Genomic DNA, 20915 nt, shown 5'->3' on the forward strand with positions numbered 1-20915 from the left:
TTAGTACAGAGGTACTAGTGTTGATGCATGGCTTGACTAAACATTTCTTGGTGAGTAGGGGTGGCAACATTAATGTGCTGGGCATGTATACTTTTGAGAGAAGCACACAACAACACCTCCTCCTTGTCCTTGCCTGTCTCTTGCCATACATGAGGTGTAGCCAACAATTCTAGCAAAACTGTCCGGAGTCCTATCTTCCAAAAATGTCTCAACAACAGCGATCATGTTGAGATGTCGAGTATTCACAAAGGTAAACATGAGCTCTCCAGCGCTGGTAATGAAGTCTATTATGTTGGCCGACAGGATACTGATAGACTGGTAGTCATTTTAAGAGGTAGTCATTTTTATAAGTTGACGTAGCAGTCTGTATATGAAATATATAACAATCAGTAATTCATTCACATTTTTTAGTTCGTCCCAGCTAGAATTTTAAACAAGATTCTGAATATATGGTAATATTATTTATTTGAAACGTAATATTTATTTTTTTTAAATTTAGATAAAAAATACAGTTAGAAATAAATGTTCTGAGGAAATTTTTGTTACTCGTTTTCTATGACTGTTACTAGACTCTTTAAACTCTTAAATATTTAATAAATAGTTTCATTTAAAAATATTCGAGTTCGTCTCAAATTTTATTACACATAACACTTGCATAACGATAGTTCCATATATATTTTGATTTACAACAGTTGAAAAATAAAGGAATACAGTCTCTATGGGGGAGTTGGTGGTAGGTTGAAGATGGAGGGATATTTTGAGGAATTGTTAAATGTTGATGAAAAGAGGGAAGCTGTGATTTCCTGGACTGGCTAAGGAGGTATAACATCTTTTAAGAGTGAGGAAAAGCCAGATGTGATTAAAGGGGAGGTGCGTGAGGCAGTGGGTAGAATGAAAGGGGGTAAAGTAACTGGGATTGGTGGAATCGAGACAGAAATGTTACAAGCATGTGAGGACGTAGTAAATGTATGAAATTGGGAAAGGCACCTAGAGAATGGCAGAGAGCATGCATAGTTCCTTTGTATAAAAGGAAAACGGACAAAAGAAAGTGCAAGAATTATACGGGAATAAGCCTGTTGAGTATACCTGGTAAGGTGTATGGTAGAGATATTACCGATAGAATTAAAAGTAGGCGGAGAGCAGGAGTGCAGATGAACAAGGAAGCTCTAGGAAGGGTAGGGGGTGTGTAGAGCAAGTGTTTGCAGTGAAACATAAGCCGTACTGGCATACTATACAAAGTCCCTGGTTATGTAGAGGATTTCTGGCAACTTAGGTTGATCTTGTTTCCCAGGATGCTACCCACAACAGTCGACTAATGGCCAAGTACCTACTTATTGCTAGGTGAACAGGGGGTAGGTGTAAGGTGATAACACCCAGGGACTTACTGCTAGGTAAACAGGGGGCAGTAGGTGTAAGGTGATAACACCCAGGTACCTACTTACTGTTAGGTAAACATGGGGCAGAAGGTATAAGATGATAACACCCAGGTACCTACTTACTCCTAGGTAAACAGGGGGCAGCGGGTGTAAGGAAACATGCCCAAAGTTTCACCCGTAACTGGATCGATCCTCAGTGAGTAAGCTGAGAACGTTACCAACCAAGCCACAAGCACCCATGGTTAATAATCCAGTATAGCCTGAAGAAAGCCGGTGTGGCTTATTTTCATTGGGGTTCTTAGGTTCTCTTTACTATGCGACCCACAACAGTCGTCTAATTCGTAGGTAACTATTTACTTCTCAGAGAAAGGCACAGGTGTCAGGAGACATGCCCGCACGTCTCGATTTACCCAGGATTCAAGTCGTTTCAGCTGTGATAGGCTGAGTACTCATTCGTCAGTGATGGTGTTGTAGCACTAAGTCAGCTCCCACAATAGTATTTTTAAAGCTTCTCTGCCATTAAACAAGTACTGCAATAATTTTAAATATCAAAATAAAAGGGCAGTGCACAAATAACCCGCACGCAGGAGAAAGGAGCTTACGACGACGTTTCGGTCCAAGTCGGACGGAAACGACGTCATAAGCTCTTCTCTTCCATGTCCAGGTTTTTTGTGTATCGTTCCAGTCACGGTATTGTGCCTTTTATTCTTTAAAAGGTCAGTGCTTTTATTATTAATAGCAAAAATTAAGCACTTTTGAAATTTAGTAATATTTACCAAAATGTTGACATATATTTAATTAAAACTTTAGGTATCATAAAAAGTATAAATATATTTGTACATTTATTATGTGCAACTTATTAAATAAAAAAACCCTAAAGGATTAAAAATATATACAATATACAAAATGTGTTTTTATTTGCTGATTTATCTTAGCTGTCTGAATGAAGTATCTATAAATTGCTAACGATTTCAGCTCCTTAAGTAAACGAAATAAATTATGTTTTGTTGCAAATTAGTTGCTGGGATATTTACATTAATGCAAGGTTGTTATAGTTCCTGAATCACCTTGTTGACTTCAACAACAGAAAGCTCTTGTTATACTTCAGAATACTTCTCAATACTTCAGAATACTTCTCAATACTTCAGAATACTTCTCAATACTTCAGAATACTTCTCAATACTTCAGAATACTTCTCAATACTTCAGAATACTTCTCAATACTTCAGAATACTTCTCAATACTTCAGAATACTTCTCAATACTTCAGAATACTTCTCAATACTTCAGAATACTTCTCAATACTTCAGAATACTTCTCAATACTTCAGAATACTTCTCAATACTTCAGAATACTTCTCAATACAAAACGTCACAACTGATAGGCTCTAGGATATAATGATATAATCATTCTTGATTTCTGGTGACAATATCCTTGGGCAAATAATTTCTATATGAGGATCCAGTGGCTTAACCCACTGATTATTAAAATTGTTCCAAGGAATAGTATCCATATATGTTGGTCTAGTCAGAGGGACGATCATAAATAAAGTTGAAAATAAATGACTGTGGCTTAATACCGGTTAGCGATGCTACACTTGCTGAAGGGATACAGTTATCCAGGTCTCTGGTATACTACTTCCTGAAGTGATACAGTTATCCAGATCTCTGGTATACTTCCTGAAGGGATACAGTTATCCAGATCTCTGGTATACTTCCTGAAAGGATACAGTTATCCAGATCTCTGGTATACTTCCTGAAAGGATACAGTTATCCAGATCTCTGGTATACTTCCTGAAGGGATACAGTTATCCAGATCTCTGGTATACTTCCTGAAGGGATACAGTTATCCAGATCTCTGGTATACTTCCTGAAGGGATACAGTTATCCAGATCTCTGGTATACTTCCTGAAGGGATACAGTTATCCAGATCTCTGGTATAAATAACGAACTATAAAACAACAACACTGCGTCTCTTTCACTTGTGACCAGCCACAGAGTAAAGGTCATTGAATGTTCTGCAATATTTCTGCATCTAAAGAAGCTATTAGACAAGTATCACAGAGAAACGCTTCCTGGCTTCGTTACATAATGAATTACAAAATATCTTAAACAACATACTTGTAAAAACCTAACAGAACTAACTACATCAAGGTCATCATAAATACTATTAAGATCGACGTCAACTCTTAAATTTTAATGTGCATGGGTTCAGTAATATCAACACAAGAAGTAATATATTTCACCTGGTTTAATTCACTTTCAGGTGTGGTGTATTACTCAGTTTTATGAACATGTTCTGGTTACTCCAGTGTAACCAGCATAGGTACCTTTCTTGCCTGCAGTTAATTGTGCAAGTTAGGCCCTTCAAGCCTTAGGGTTCTTGTAGGCACCCAGGAAAAGAACATTTTTGGTAAGATTGTCATAAATTATGAAGAGGAACGGATGATTACATTCAAACTTCTCAGGTCCCACTGGTCGAGCAATTCTCCAAGAGATGAGAGCAGTAGCTGCTGCTGCCTCTGTCCCTTCCTCTGATACCTCTACAAAGGCCTTGTGGATGCTTTTGCCTATGCTCAAACTGCCATTGGGGGCAAAGGCTGTCAAGTTGGCTTGACTCTGGTCAAACAGGTCAGTGATTCCCATGCCAGCTAATGTCTGTGAATAGGACCAATATGAGTTATCTTTATACAGGGTAATTAGTTGTATAACAATGTCTTTGTTTTGACGTAATCTATTGGAACAAACAGCTTTAACCAAAATCCTTATAATTAAAGAAAATTAACTTACTTCCATGATCATTAGCAATGTTTACAACACATGAAAATCAAGAACCTAATACAGTTCAAAATAATGAAAACAGATCAACTTCTTTAAGATAGTACAAGCAAGTATAGGAAGTACAACTGAACATACTGAGTGAGAGGTCAGAACTAAGAAGTGGTAACATTGTGTACAGCTACAAGAAAAAACAGGAGTACTATTGGTCACTCACCAGCATAAGTTCGTCTTCAACCAGCTGCTCCAGCTTGAACTTCGGGAGGATCACTTCGACCTGCATGCGCCACATGTTATTGAAAGCCTCAGTCAAGAGGGAGGCATTGAGACGCTCCACCATGGCATTGAAACCATTCTCTCCACTGATGAATGGTGGCAGGAGGATGTACATAGACACAGCCTCGCCTGTGTAAGGCAGCTCAAGGATGTGTGCACCGAGTTCCTCTGACACTCCTGTAGTGTGAGGAAATATATCAGTTTTGCGTGTTTTCTGCCCTGAACCACCTGTCAGGAAAGGGCACAGGCACACTCACACACGCACAAACACACACATAAAAGATAGTGATGAAGAAATACGTTTACCAGCAAGTTAAAGACATGACTAAGATTCGTCAGGAAACAGTACAAGTGTTTCCTGACACGGGTCTTAGATGATGACCCGCCGCTGGAGCTTGTAGTCATCTGACTGAGGCCTTCAGAAAACGGAGTATAGCCAGCAAGACGAGGTCTCAGATATGCGAGAGAAAGAATGTAAGTAGCTACTGCGAGTTAGTGATCTTGCAGCCTTATGCTTTTACTACCTGGTGAAAACGAACCTGGAAAGGAGCATGGAACGAGAAGAAAGTCATACCAGATTACTGAAGAAGGGGTAACAGGATGAGAACATTCCTGAATCAGGTCCAGTGGGGAAAGGAACTGGAAGGAAAGAAAACAGATAATATGATAAAGTAAATAGCAGGAAAGAATCAAGATGCAAAAGAAAAAAAGAAAAATATAAGAAAAGTCAACTGTTCAATCATAGTAGAGAAGCGAAGATAAAATGTAGCGAAGCCTGGAATAGATACCGAAAATAAAAGACGGACATCAATAGAGATGTTAATATATGTATATGTATGTATTAGAAGTAGTAGACATCTTTGTTATATACAGCATAACACCTCTGTGGACAGTATTTATTGAGTATAGAAATACATAACGAGTTCAGGAACTGGGCCCTCATCATTTATATTTTCTAAGCAAGTTACGGTGGTAATGAACAACTTACAAAATTTATTTAATTCAGAGCAATATTGTTTTTACTTAGTTATGAATTTAGTAACAGAGAAGAGAGCAAAAAAAAAAAAGACACAAATACACAAAAGTGAGAAGAGAGGACATATGAGACTAATCTAGCGGCAAAAGCGAAGACAGAGCCAAAACATTAGACAGTAGTTGACAATATGTGATCACATAATAGTACCTAAGGAAGAGAAGGAGGAAGAAATACACATTACGAGAGAGAGAGCAAGGTCTGCCGAGAATTGGACAAACATTTCAAGGAGGTATTCACTGAAGGACAGGGTCGATAACATTTAGCAGGAGAGAATGGATAGAACAACGAAAACTGGACATTACCACAACAGGGAATGAACTAAAGAATCAGCTACATTTTGTGAACCATTGGTAAAAACGTTCCATAAGCTGATAAAGTCAAGGCACACTTCAAAAACAGCTTAAATATTCAAGAAATAAGAAGAGATGGACAGCAATGAACCATAGGCCAGTAGTAATGTCATACATATTTGAAGAATGTACTGAGGGAATTAGACACTATTTTCCCTTACATGAGACTTCCACAATCCGGAAGAGCACTCAGGAAGCAGTGTGGGGATGATCAACATGGCTAGAGGTGTTCCACAAGGTTACGTACTGGGACCAATGTTCTCTCTTAGATAAGCGTCCTGCGTATATCTATCCTATCGGATGACGCAAACTAATGAAGAGAATGAGTACAAGAGAAGAGAGGGAAATATTACAAGAGGACCCATACAGACTGCAGGAAGGATCTTCATATAGGTGTTTATTGGACTTCAACACCAGCAAGTGAACGGTCATAAAAAATGGGAGAAGAAAAAAGAACATACAAATCTGAGAAAAGAAAAAGGACCTAGAGACACACATAACCTCAAGCACATCATCATATATACAGTGTATTTAGGGAAACGATACGGCAGACATTATTATTAATTATTATTATCATTATCATTATTATTTAATGGAAAATCTAAACCGTCAGGTGTCACACAGCGCCTGGGAAATGGAAGGTAATTAGGTTCCATCCAAGGAAGCGGAGTGGAAGATATGACAAACAGACATAGTATGAAAAGAGAGAGGGCTAGAAATAAGGGACATAGATAAAAAAAATAATGACAAAAACGAGTGGCAGGTGTCAGAAAGATGGGCTGTGCCAAAGTATCGGTATCACCACCGGTATCGGTGGACATCAACTAATTTTTAAGGTATCGGTATCAGTGGGTATCGGCTGATTTTAACGGTATCGGTCTTGAACTAAAATTGAGTATCAGCATCAACAAAGATTTAGTATCAACCCATCCCTATTAGAAAGTACTTCTCCAGTCAGAGCAGTTAGGCAGTGGAACACTCTGGTGTGGAAGTAGTCCACGCAAAGTCTTACAAATAAATGTGATAAGGCCGATAAGGCCAAGAATACTAAGTGACCAAACGTAGTCGAGAGGTGGGGAGAGGCAAGAACATAAACACAAACTCTAAAAAAAAAAAATAGTACTGAAATAACACAATCTTCGTCCAACGTAGTCAATCTTGACATCTTATTTAGACTTAACTCATACACAACTACAAATCACCTTTAATGCAAACTTTTAACAAACACAATTCACAAATAACTCGCACATAGGAGAGAGAGAAGCTTACGACGACTTAACGCCGTTAAGCTTACGTAACGTCATAAGTTTACATAACGTCGTAAGCTTCTTCCTCGCATGTGCGAGTTATTTGTATATTGTTCCAGTCACGGTATTGTGCCTTTTTGTTCCTTTTAAACACAATTCAATTTTAATCTTAACTCATTGATAAACAAGACAGTGTGGAAGCTGACCGTGTCGGAAGTTGCCCTTCTGTGTCATCATGTCAACAAAGTAGTAATCTTCTGGGGTGGCGTAGAAGAGGTTCTTGCGAGTTTGTGAAGGCTTGAACTGGTATTGCCAGGTACCCTTGAAGAAGGCAGCGTTGGCCAGAACCATCTTAGCTTGTGACACGTGAGAAGGTTCCACTAGAGATGTGATACGACCTTTCGTTGTCTCGCTAACGAAGGTGTTGATGGTGTCCGCTGCTTCTGTTGGCTGTGGAGAAGCATTCCAGGGAGTTTAGAAATTATATAATTCAAGAAAAGGTTTACATAGAATAAGATTTCTCAACTACGTGAATGAGAGTTTTCTTTTAATATGTATTAAATGACAGATGGTTAATAACATTAGATAACTTCAAATAACTGCTTCAGTTATTTTACATAGTATATTCTAATACAATGATCACCATGGTGATCGGAAAATTGTTTAGGTGCCAATCCCCCCCAAAAAATCATTATCAGTATTTACCTAAGAAATATTCAGACTAGGAGTTATATTTACATTTTATGACATGATAAACACAGATGGTACAGCGATGGAGTATACAATACATGAGCTTTAAGAGATACATTACAGGTAGATATTACTACGTGTTTGTCAAAATTACATAAGACTCTCATCCAGCTCCTCAGAGCCGGGCGTGTAGCCAGAATACAACAGACATTACCCCTCTGAACTATACCACTGAGCCGTTGGAATAGAAAAGTAGCTGCCCTGGGATTCCTAGTTGTCCTGTGAATCTTTTGCCTAGCTTCTTAAGGAACTTAGATGCACTATTTCCCCATGGGCCAAGGGTCTTTCAGCCTATGGGAACAAACATATAATGATGGGCAAGTTCTCCATATTTTCAAGACTTCTGGGACTCCCTGAAACTGGCAGCTGCCCCTCCTTCCTTCCTTCCTTCCTGGAGTACTGGAGATAGCTATCTCAGTGTGGACACACATGTGTAGTCCTACACCACCTGCCTGCCATCCCTCTAGGCTTGCAGCCTTTTGGTTGCCATCATATCTGCATAATTTGGGTGGCTCCTTTATTGCTAGGCATCCGGCTGTTGGAAGGCTTATCTTGATTATATTAACCTCCTCATGCCTTGCAATCTTTCCCTCGAACCTACGGCAAACAAGACCATGGTACCATATACATCTATATTCCGCGAGGATACGGGCGGCAAGGCGAAAGACAATACCAATCCGGATGCGTCTGCCAAGGGAAGAATTAGGGACACTCAGTAGGAAATCCCACACATAAGGAGCTCTAACTGCCAGGAGGTGAACTCTGTCCTTCCCAGCACACACTGGAACACTGCTGAGGCTATTATATTCTTCACTATCGGGACATCACAGTGTGACTTTGTAATTACGGTAATTCAAAACTGCACAAGTTATCACATCAGATAACAGATGTGGGGATGAACGCCGAGCTTTTAGCATTGGTGGTTATAATTGTAACCTTAATTTTTAAAGAGGTGGACCGGTAAGCCAGCGGAAGGTCTCGGAAAGATGACTAAGACCCGCGTCAGGAAACACTTGTTCTGTTCCCTGACAAACCTTGCTTAACCTAAGCCAAGCTTTCTCCAAGCCTCAGGATGGCGACACTGATTAAATACTACAATAAATCTTCACATAACTACCGTCTTTAGTTGGTGAAACTACACAGCAAGTGCAATGTTTGCTACAACAGTTTACATTTTATTACTGTATAGCTTTGGTGCTCATGTGAGTCAACATTCATAACAAATACTTTAATGTTATACAGAGTTTTAACAACCCAACAATTACCATGAGCGTTTTATTTACTGTATAAATATACAAAGCAATTTTCCAATAACAAAATTTAATTGCTTTCTTCCAGTGACTGTAAACTGTTTTCATATAATATGATACAATCCAGCTGAAAGAAAATATTATGATCCCCAACAAGTTTAATTGCAAAATTTGCAATTTTAAAAGCTTCTTTTCTCTGCAAACAGGCAAACTAAACAATTATTCAACACTAGTAATGTTGCCATATATTACTAAGAACACATAACATATTTCTCATTTATACTTTTTCATGCACTTAAGCGACGCACGAAAACAAATTAGTAAAAATTAAACAGATGTCAGATAATTTGTTTACAGTATACAATGAGGGTAGAAGAGAAAATACAAGACTGTAAATTACCTCAGAAAAATCAAGAATCTGGAGCTCGTTGTGGAGGATAGCATCAACACAGGGCCGCAGCGATACTGTTTTATCAAAGAATGCACGATTGGCGAGGTTGAAGGTGTAGTCGCTGTTGTTGGCCTGACGCATGCGGTACCTACGGAATAATAATAATAATGAGACCGAGCAAAGAGAAAATGAAACACTGCTCCAGGTATGCCACAAATAGTAACTTTGGTTTATCATAACCTAACTTGGATAAACTGCAGGAAGGCCACTAACTGGACTATTAAGTGATGGCATTTCAGCTATTCATGTTGTAATGTATGTGGTATCTAACACAGTCACAACTAAGATCGTAGCATAAAGAATTTAACATTTGTTAAATGAATCACTGAATCATCATTGCTGTCGACCATCTTCATCAGGTCGAAGATGGAAATTCAAAATTAGAGCTTCATCGAGGCAAAGACCCTGACCCAGACAGGGTGGACAAACACTAACCAATTATTATGATACTTAGAGTAAAGCTTCACCATCGTTATACACCATAATAAAGACATTATTAGTGGATCGCTGTCAGTAGTCCGATGGCTACTCCCCAGCCATAAGACAGCACTTACTTAGCCCAGCCATAGTACCGGAATAACGGAATCCTAGCAATAGGGGCATTAACGAAGCTTCCTCGAGCCTGTTTTAACTGGCTTCAAACTTTCAACACTGGCGCATCCTACGTAACAAACAATGTTCCCACTGTTATTGTAGTGTATTGCTGCTAATTTGTAAGTTATATTTTCAACTTTTCAATTACAGTTTTTGTCTTGAATCGCTGAATCGCCAAATGAATAGAATGATGCCTTTCAGAATTATGCCGTGTGCGTAAACAATGCCAATTTATTAACGTAAACACTCAGAATTGTTGGATTCAGTGAAATAACTGAAGAATGGGCGATGGGCTTATGGGGGAGACCTTTCTCGGATAACACAGCATCCAAAATACACCTAGCTCTTACAAGAGTTAGAGTTAAAACAGAAAGGAGGACCTAGAAACTTTAGAGAATGTGTAGATCAAGTGTTTACATTGAAGTATATGAGTGAACAATACTTAGATAAAAGTGAGGAACTGTTTCTCACTTTTATATAATTAGAAAAGGCATATTGGTTGCTAAATATATACTTATAAATGGGGTTATGAAAGATGTGAATGCTAGAGTATTGGGGAGAGTTTTGGGATTAAATGATGTTGAATCTGATACGAAGTGGAAGTTGTCAAAGTTGCTCTTTGAAGATCACACAGTATTTTTTTTTTATATTCTAAAGTTGAACGGTCTGGACTAGGAGTTTAAAAGGGTGTGTAATAGAAAATTTAAGTGAACTTAGAAAACAAGATGATGTGGATAATAAAAAGTTGGATACCAGACTGATAAGAGTATGGAAGAAATTAATATATTTAGCTAGTATTTGAGTGAGGGCGTATCAACAGATGAATTTACGAACGATGAGCTGAATCACAGAACAGAAGACAGTAAACGGTTGAAGAAATTTTTCTGTGGTTGCAAAAATGGAAATGAACCAGAGTATAGTGGTACCAACCCTTTTGTATGGTTGTGGTATGGGTTTTAAACATCACAGCAAGGAGACAGATGGAAGCAAATGAGATGTTATTTATGCAAAGAATTCGTTGCGTAGAAATTATAAGATGGTATGGAGTTACAAAAGGTGTAAATCAGATGGCGGAGGATAGTTTTTTAAGGAGGTTTGGACATTTAGAGAGATATAGAGGGTGTACAAATCCGGGGGTGGAAGGAAATAATGAGGGGGTCATCTCAGGTAGGGTTGCATGAAGGGTTTTAAGTGGTAGGGAGCTTGAGAATCCAGCAGGTGTGCGTGACTATTCTTGATCAAAGAGATTGGAAATAAATGCTTTTAAAAATTATATGTGCTATTGTAGTTGAGCAAACTAACATTTATGAAGAAATTTAGAAAAAAATGGTTAGCCAGTGATGAATCCTGGAGGAAGTACAGTGCCTACACCTGGAGGAAGTACAGTGCCTACACCTGGAGGAAGTACAGTGCCTACACCTGGAGGAAGTACAGTGCCTACACCTGGAGAAAGGGAGTGAATGTGGCAGTTCGGAGAGCCATCTGAACTGTAATGTCTGTGTACCTCTGACAAAAAGGCTGTTGAGCGAATGATGGTGAACCTTTGTTTTTTGTCACCTTAACTTAGTGGGAAATGGCCAGTGTAGTATAAAAATAAAGTGAGATATTTTGTAACTAAATCTTAAATAAAACTGCCGTCTTCCACTCAAGTACATTAAATTTTGCTACGCTGGAGGATATGCAATTCAACCAGCCAAGAAAATTTAGGACACTAGAAGAGGCAGGGAATGATACGAATATTAGGTTACGTACAGAAACTCCAACGCTCTCCAGTTCTTGAGAGTGGAGACTTTGTCGGTCACCCGAAGTACTTCCTCCAGCTGACTCTGAGTGTTACCTCCCGAACCGAAGTAGGCGAGAGTCAGAGCATTCCACACGCTGTAAGGGGAAAAGAAGAAGTTCTTGCTGGTGGCGTTGTAGGGAAAAAGTCCCTTGAACAGTTCAAGCCCGAAGTCAGTGATGGATGAGAGGTCGTTACTGGCAGGAATGTCGAGGTTGTCGTTCTCGGAGAGACACTGGGGATGCACCTCAGCCACCACGGCCAACACCACCACAAAAATCACACTCTTCATCCTCTGAAATAAAACATACAACTGTTAGTGCACGAGGCGACACCAATACTTGTATTTGCTTTATTGATGTCTAAATTTGCTACAGATAAACAGTTTTTCCTGCAAAAGATTAAGATATTAAACAACATCGCACAAATTCTTTTTTTAACACTTTGTTTAGTAAATTTAGCTTTAAACAATTAGATAATTAACTAAGACAAAATAAACAAGGAAATATCAAATATTCCCTGAAAAAGCATCCTGAGAATATAATATAAAGACGGCTAAAGAAAAAAACTGTTGAACTGCTCAAAACTCGCAAGTGACACTAACAGGAAAGAAAATACACATAAAGATATAACTGTTATAGAGCAGAAACTAAAGTACTCATACCAGACAGAAAAAATAGAACACTAATTCATTGAGAAGACTGGGAAAACAAAAAAAATCACAATTGCAAAATCTAACAAATTTTTCCATTAGAGGCCAGCTGCTCCAACAAGGTTTCTATACATCTGACAAGGATAAGAGAAAAATCCTTAAAAAAAAAAAAACTGAATAAATCATAATTCAGCAGTACACTAAACATCATGAGATTTGAAGAAGATAATAGTTTATTCCGATTATTAAACTAGAGGGTCAGCAAGCCAGGGCAACCCAAGTAAACCAGACTGGCTTTTGTCCATTTAGGCACCTTCGGTCCTCTTCCCCAGGATGCGACCCACAACGGTTGGCTAACACTCAGATATCTACTTACTAATATTAGAACACGGGCATCAGGCATAAGGAAACATTCCCAGCGTGTCCACTCGTCCCAGGATCAGTCTCCAATAATTCAGTTGAGAACAAAAGCCACTACCACTTGAGCCACGAACCATTCTTATTTATTACATTAAAATTAGAAACCTTGAAGATCATATGTCCAATAGTTGCTAAAATCCTACAAACTTAGAAAATAAAATTTACATCATGCCCACATTTACAGCACCAGGGCATAACTTTAAATTGCTGTATTAATTAAGGGATGTAAAATACCACTAGAAGACGAATACAGAGTTCTTTGGGGAAGAAGTTTAGACTCGAGATAAATTTCAAAAAGTCCTGAACAATACATACACAGAGAGCCCCCCACTTGACAAAGGCGGCAGTAGAGCGATGACACAAAATACTGACCAATCTGTGAGACGCCACAACACTGATTTAATTAATAGAGAAGCAGGAGCTACAAAATCCCACCCATGATTTTTGGAACATGATATCTTGCCACTCATAACTACTATATAACTATAAAAACAATCGATGAGGCATTTAAAAAAACACCAATAATGTTGCATGGATTTTACAAAAGTATTTGATAAATACTATCATGAAGTGGTAACTCATGCAAGGTCAATAAAAAAAAAAAAAAAAAAAAAAAAAAAAAAAAAAAAAAAAAAAAAAAGAGAAATGGATATTCTACTCTCGAAAGATATAAAAACGTTTGATGGAGTTCAAGACAGTTATTCACTGGATTATGAGAAAAACTGAGACCTAATCTTAGTACTTCAAGTTCATATTTAGTAAGCTGTAAGGATTTAGTAAGCTGTAAGGATTTAGTAAGCTGTAAGGATTTAGTAAGCTGCAAGGATTTAGTAAGCTGTAAGGATTTAGTAAGCTGTAAGGATTTAGTAAGCTGCAAGGATTTAGTAAGCTGTAAGGATTTAGTAAGCTGTAAGGATTTAGTAAGCTGCAAGGATTTAGTAAGCTGCAAGGATTTAGTAAGCTGTAAGGATTTAGTAAGCTGTAAGGATTTAGTAAGCTGTAAGGATTTAGTAAGCTGTAAGGATTTAGTAAGCTGTAAGGATTTAGTAAGCTGTAAGGATTTAGTAAGCTGTAAGGATTTAGTAAGCTGCAAGGATTTAGTAAGCTGTAAGGATTTAGTAAGCTGTAAGGATTTAGTAAGCTGTAAGGATTTAGTAAGCTGTAAGGATTTAGTAAGCTGTAAGGATTTAGTAAGCTGTAAGGATTTAGTAAGCTGTAAGGATTTAGTAAGCTGTAAGGATTTAGTAAGCTGTAAGGATTTAGTAAGCTGTAAGGATTTAGTAAGCTGCAAGGATTTAGTAAGCTGTAAGGATTTAGTAAGCTGTAAGGATTTAGTAAGCTGTAAGGATTTAGTAAGCTGTAAGGATTTAGTAAGCTGTAAGGATTTAGTAAGCTGTAAGGATTTAGTAAGCTGTAAGGATTTAGTAAGCTGTAAGGATTTAGTAAGCTGTAAGGATTTAGTAAGCTGTAAGGATTTAGTAAGCTGTAAGGATTTAGTAAGCTGTAAGGATTTAGTAAGCTGTAAGGATTTAGTAAGCTGTAAGGATTTAGTAAGCTGTAAGGATTTAGTAAGCTGTAAGGATTTAGTAAGCTGTAAGGATTTAGTAAGCTGTAAGGATTTAGTAAGCTGTAAGGATTTAGTAAGCTGTAAGGATTTAGTAAGCTGTAAGGATTTAGTAAGCTGCAAGGATTTAGTAAGCTGTAAGGATTTAGTAAGCTGTAAGGATTTAGTAAGCTGCAAGGATTTAGTAAGCTGTAAGGATTTAGTAAGCTGTAAGGATTTAGTAAGCTGTAAGGATTTAGTAAGCTGTAAGGATTTAGTAAGCTGTAAGGATTTAGTAAGCTGTAAGGATTTAGTAAGCTGTAAGGATTTAGTAAGCTGTAAGGATTTAGTAAGCTGTAAGGATTTAGTAAGCTGCAAGGATTTAGTAAGCTGTAAGGATTTAGTAAGCTGTAAGGATTTAGTAAGCTGCAAGGATTTAGTAAGCTGTAAGGATTTAGTAAGCTGTAAGGATTTAGTAAGCTGTAAGGATTTAGTAAGCTGTAAGGATTTAGTAAGCTGTAAGGATTTAGTAAGCTGCAAGGATTTAGTAAGCTGTAAGGATTTAGTAAGCTGCTGTAAGGATTTAGTAAGCTGTAAGGATTTAGTAAGCTGTAAGGATTTAGTAAGCTGCAAGGATTTAGTAAGCTGTAAGGATTTAGTAAGCTGTAAGGATTTAGTAAGCTGTAAGGATTTAGTAAGCTGTAAGGATTTAGTAAGCTGTAAGGATTTAGTAAGCTGTAAGGATTTAGTAAGCTGTAAGGATTTAGTAAGCTGTAAGGATTTAGTAAGCTGCAAGGATTTAGTAAGCTGTAAGGATTTAGTAAGCTGTAAGGATTTAGTAAGCTGCAAGGATTTAGTAAGCTGTAAGGATTTAGTAAGCTGTAAGGATTTAGTAAGCTGCAAGGATTTAGTAAGCTGCAAGGATTTAGTAAGCTGTAAGGATTTAGTAAGCTGTAAGGATTTTGTTATAAGCAAATCTGAAGACAGGCACAGCACACTCCTGGTGGTGAGTGCCACAGCACACTCCTGGTGGTGAGTGCCACAGTACACTACTGGTGGTGAGTGCCACAGTACACTACTGGTGGTGAGTGCCACAGTACACTACTGGTTGTGAGTGCCACAGTACACTCCTGGTGGTGAGTGCCACAGTACACTACTGGTGGTGAGTGCCACAGTACACTACTGGTGGTGAGTGCCACAGTACACTACTGGTGGTGAGTGCCACAATACACTACTGGTGGTGAGTGCCACAGTACACTACTGGTGGTGAGTGCCACAGTACACTACTGGTGGTGAGTGCCACAGTACACTACTGGTTGTGAGTGCCACAGTACACTCCTGGTGGTGAGTGCCACAGTACACTACTGGTGGTGAGTGCCACAGTACACTACTGGTGGTGAGTGCCACAGTACACTACTGGTGGTGAGTGCCACAATACACTACTGGTGGTGAGTGCCACAGTACACTACTGGTGGTGAGTGCCACAGTACACTACTGGTGGTGAGTGCCACAGTACACTACTGGTTGTGAGTGCCACAGTACACTCCTGGTGGTGAGTGCCACAGTACACTACTGGTGGTGAGTGCCACAGTATACTACTGGTGGTGAGTGCCACAGTACACTACTGGTTGTGAGTGCCACAGTACACTACTGGTGGTGAGTGCCACAGTACACTACTGGTGGTGAGTGCCACAGTACACTACTGGTTGTGAGTGCCACAGTACACTACTGGTGGTGAGTGATACAGTACACTACTGGTGGTGAGTGCCACAGTACACTACTGGATGTGAGTGCCACAGTACACTACTGGTGGTGAGTGCCACAATACACTACTGGTGGTGAGTGCCTCAGTACACTACTGGTGGTGAGTGCCACAGTACACTACTGGTGGTGAGTGCCACAGTACACTACTGGTGGTGAGTGCCACAGTAGAGTCTCTTAACCTAGCAACTCTTAACCAACAAATGTTAAATCTTACAGTTCTCGATTTAAAAATAAAGAATTTTTTCTCAAATTCTTTGCTCTCCAAGAATCAGAAAAATTTTTTTTTTACGATTTCGTGAGTCATGATGACGGCATTGCGGGGACATGAGCTAGAGTTCATCACGGCCACGCTGGCGGTAGATTCATCTATAAAAACATATTTGGGATCAGAGTGAGGCCCCTGCTAACTTTCCGTCTATCATTATTTTTTTATAGAAATGCTACGAATAAAATTAATTCCTCATCAAACTGCAAGTTTTTCATATAAAATATTTTTATATCATCAGCACGAAAAGTGAAAACTGCAATGCAGCCATAATGACGTCATATCTCTCATTATTTGAACACCTGCAAGTGCATTTTTTCATAAAAAATATGTGTAAGAAATTTACTTAGGCTAAACTAAGAAATTTGATCTGATAACAAAACTTTCATTATTTTTTTTCAGGTATTTCCTATATGCCCTAAACTATACCATAGATTATTGTGACTAATGAATAACATTGCTGGTGGCTGGTACAAAGTATACCCAGAAATTATAGAAAAACGAAAATCAGAGGAAAAATGAATATTGGAAAGTAGCTGAGACCAATATTACAAACGCAGTGTAATAAACTAGACTTGGAGTTACCTCAGTGTAACAGTGCAACACAAGAGGAACACGGCACCCGTGGTCCGTGGACTGGTGGCGAAAGCTCTCCCTTTACACATGAGAGTCCGGGTTCGATTCCCTGTGAGGTTAGAAACATTGGGCATGTTTCCTTACACAGGTTGTCTATGTTCACCCATCAGTAATAATGGGTACCTGGGTGTTAGTGGACTGGTGTGGGTCGCATCCTGGGACAAAACTGACCTAATTTGCCCGAAATGTTCTGCATAACAAGCGGCTTTCTATATAGTAGTGTCACTGATGTCATCTAGGACTTTATACCTTGTACATGAAAAAATAAAGATAATGTTAAATAAAAAAAAACTGGATGAACGCATGTGTGGCGAAGAAATGACTATAATAAGAGAAGTCAGCAGCAGCATTGAGCTCTCTCTTGAACAAACAAGTAGAGAAACTAGAGAAAGTCGAGAGGTTGGTTACCAGACTGTTCGTGGAGAAACAGTTTTAATACGCACGTAAACCAATGACCAGACAACTAAGAAACAATATAAATTGTGTTATAAAGCACCTGAATGTAAATATAACTGAACCTAAATCTACACTAGAAAATTATCAGTTACCAAAGATAATTATGCCTTATATAGATGAATTAATACCATACAAGGTTATTATTTTATTTATTATTATTATAATTATTATTATTATTATTATTATTATTATTATTATTATTATTATTATTATTATTATTATTATGTGTTTTTTTAAACAAAAGATTACTTCATACTGTTTAAATGTTGCTAAAACAAAATCAGTGGTTCACCTTGGTTTTCACTAGTATAAACTTGGGTTTCACTAGTATAAACTTGGTTTTCACTAGTATAAACTTGGGTTTCACTAGTATAAACTTGGGTTTCACTAGTATAAACTTGGGTTTCACTAGTATAAACTTGGTTTTCACTAGTATAAACTTGGGTTTCACTAGTATAAACTTGGGTTTCACTAGTATAAACTTGGGTTTCACTAGTATAAACTTGGGTTTCACTAGTATAAACTTGGGTTTCACTAGTATAAACTTGGGTTTCACTAGTATAAACTTGGGTTTCACTAGTATAAACTTGGGTTTCACTAGTATAAACTTGGGTTTCACTAGTATAAACTTGGGTTTCACTAGTATAAACTTGGGTTTCACTAGTATAAACTTGGGTTTCACTAGTATAAACTTGGGTTTCACTAGTATAAACTTGGGTTTCACTAGTATAAACTTGGGTTTCAGTAGTATAAACTTGGGTTTCACTGGTATAAACTTGGGTTTCACTAGTATAAACTTGGGTTTCATAGTATAAACTTGGGTTTCACTAGTATAAACTTGGGTTTCACTGTATAAACTTGGGTTTCACTAGTATAAACTTGGGTTTCACTAGTATAAACTTGGGTTTCACTAGTATAAACTTGGGTTTCACTAGTATAAACTTGGGTTTCACTAGTATAAACTTGGGTTTCACTAGTATAAACTTGGGTTTCACTAGTATAAACTTGGGTTTCACTAGTATAAACTTGGGTTTCACTAGTATAAACTTGGGTTTCACTAGTATAAACTTGGGTTTCACTAGTATAAACTTGGGTTTCACTAGTATAAACTTGGGTTTCACTAGTATAAACTTGGGTTTCACTAGTATAAACTTGGGTTTCACTAGTATAAACTTGGGTTTCACTAGTATAAACTTGGGTTTCACTGGTATAAACTTGGGTTTCACTAGTATAAACTTGGGTTTCATAGTATAAACTTGGGTTTCACTAGTATAAACTTGGGTTTCACTGGTATAAACTTGGGTTTCACTAGTATAAACTTGGGTTTCACTAGTATAAACTTGGGTTTCACTAGTATAAACTTGGGTTTCACTAGTATAAACTTGGGTTTCACTAGTATAAACTTGGGTTTCATAGTATAAACTTGGGTTTCACTAGTATAAACTTGGGTTTCACTGGTATAAACTTGGGTTTCACTAGTATAAACTTGGGTTTCACTAGTATAAACTTGGGTTTCACTAGTATAAACTTGGGTTTCACTAGTATAAACTTGGGTTTCACTAGTATAAACTTGGGTTTCACTAGTATAAACTTGGGTTTCACTAGTATAAACTTGGGTTTCACTAGTATAAACTTGGGTTTCACTAGTATAAACTTGGGTTTCACTAGTATAAACTTGGGTTTCACTAGAATAAACTTGGGTTTCACTAGTATAAAGTTGGGTTTCACTAGTATAAACTTGGGTTTCACTAGTATAAACTTGGGTTTCACTAGTATAAACTTGGGTTTCACTAGTATAAACTTGGGTTTCACTAGTATAAACTTGGGTTTCACTAGTATAAACTTGGGTTTCACTAGTATAAACTTCTACGGTTCACGCGTTAATATTACGAAGATGTAGAATTAAAACAAAATATTCGTGTGGTAATGTTCGTGTGAGGTTTTAACACAGGTTTCTCACTGCAATAAAAAAAAACTGATAGTTTTTGCCAAGCAAGTTGACTGCAAAGTCATTGTTGCAATAACTGCAAAATTTATTCTCAACAATGTATTAATTAATATACTAAATTGATTTACATACTGCTAACTTTATGCTGGGCCAAGATAGAATCAAGTTAAAATATATGCTGGTCTTAGCAAGGCTAGATTAAGCTGATAGGTTAGATATTGCGCGAAATGAAGAAGAAATTGAAAATATGTGAGCTGGGCGACATAATTATTACCGCATAACGGAAATTATAATTATAATTATAATAAAAAAGAAGCGCTAAGCCACAAGGGCTATACAGCCGCATAACGGAAAAAGACATTTTTTAGGGCAGCGAGGCTGACTTGACTCGCTCCAAGACCACACTCGTAAATTTTCATCTTCTAACTTGTGATTGTAGTTGTTCTAACTTGTGATTGTTGTTGTTCTAACCTGTGATTGTTGTTCTAACTTGTCATTGTTGTTGTTCTAACTTCTGATTGTCATTGTTCTAACCTGTGATTGCTGTTGTTCTAACTTGTGATTGTTGTTGTTCTAACCTGTGATTGTTGTTGTTCTAACTTGTCATTGTTGTTGTTCTAACTTGTGATTGTCGTTGTTCTAACCTGTGATTGTTGTTGTTCTAACCTGTGATTGTTGTTCTAACCTGTGATTGTTGTTGTTCTAACGTGATTGTTGTTGTTCTAACCTGTGATTGTTGTTGTTCTAACTTGTGATTGTTGTTGTTCTAACTTGTGATTGTTGTTGTTCTAACCTGTGATTGTTGTTGTTCTAACCTGTGATTGTTGTTGTTCTAACTTGTGATTGTTGTTCTTCTAACCTGTGATTGTCGTTGTTCTAACCTGTGATTGCTGTTGTTCTAACTTGTGATTGTTATTGTTCTAACCTGTGATTGTTGTTGTTCTAACTTGTCATTGTTGTTGTTCTAACTTGTGATTGTCGTTGTTCTAACCTGTGATTGTTGTTGTTCTAACCTGTGATTGTTGTTGTTCTAACTTGTGATTGTTGTTGTTCTAACTTGTGATTGTTGTTGTTCTAACCTGTGATTGTTGTTGTTCTAACCTGTGATTGTTGTTGTTCTAACTTGTGATTGTTGTTGTTCTAACCTGTGATTGTTGTTGTTCTAACTTGTGATTGTTGTTGTTCTAAGCTGTGATTGTTGTTGTTCTAACTTGTGATTGTTGTTGTTCTAACTTGTGATTGTTGTTGTTCTAACCTGTGATTGTCGTTGTTCTAACCTGTGATTGTTGTTGTTCTAACCTGTGATTGTTGTTGTTCTAACTTGTGATTGTTGTTGTTCTAACTTG

At 37.7% G+C, this 20915-nt stretch overlaps 1 protein-coding gene across 3 annotated transcripts in view; it reads right to left on the bottom strand.

The window, feature by feature from the left end:
• Positions 1 to 2205: 2205 nt before the first annotated feature.
• The window catches only part of LOC128692712 (serine protease inhibitor 88Ea), a 53020-nt gene continuing 34310 nt past the window's right edge, over positions 2206 to 20915 (bottom strand). For all 3 annotated transcript variants that reach the window (XM_053782023.2, XM_053782024.2, XM_053782022.2), the window contains 5 exons: positions 11858 to 12180; positions 9461 to 9599; positions 7267 to 7510; positions 4369 to 4604; positions 2206 to 4031 (listed from right to left, as the gene is read on the bottom strand). In XM_053782023.2, coding sequence (XP_053637998.1) covers positions 3741 to 4031; positions 4369 to 4604; positions 7267 to 7510; positions 9461 to 9599; positions 11858 to 12177 — 1230 coding nt within the window. In that variant the 5' untranslated portion in view covers positions 12178 to 12180 and the 3' untranslated portion in view covers positions 2206 to 3740. The remainder of the gene's footprint in view (positions 4032 to 4368; positions 4605 to 7266; positions 7511 to 9460; positions 9600 to 11857; positions 12181 to 20915) is intronic.

This window comes from Cherax quadricarinatus, chromosome 30 (assembly GCF_038502225.1).
Source record: "Cherax quadricarinatus isolate ZL_2023a chromosome 30, ASM3850222v1, whole genome shotgun sequence".
Lineage (NCBI taxonomy): Eukaryota > Metazoa > Arthropoda > Malacostraca > Decapoda > Parastacidae > Cherax > Cherax quadricarinatus.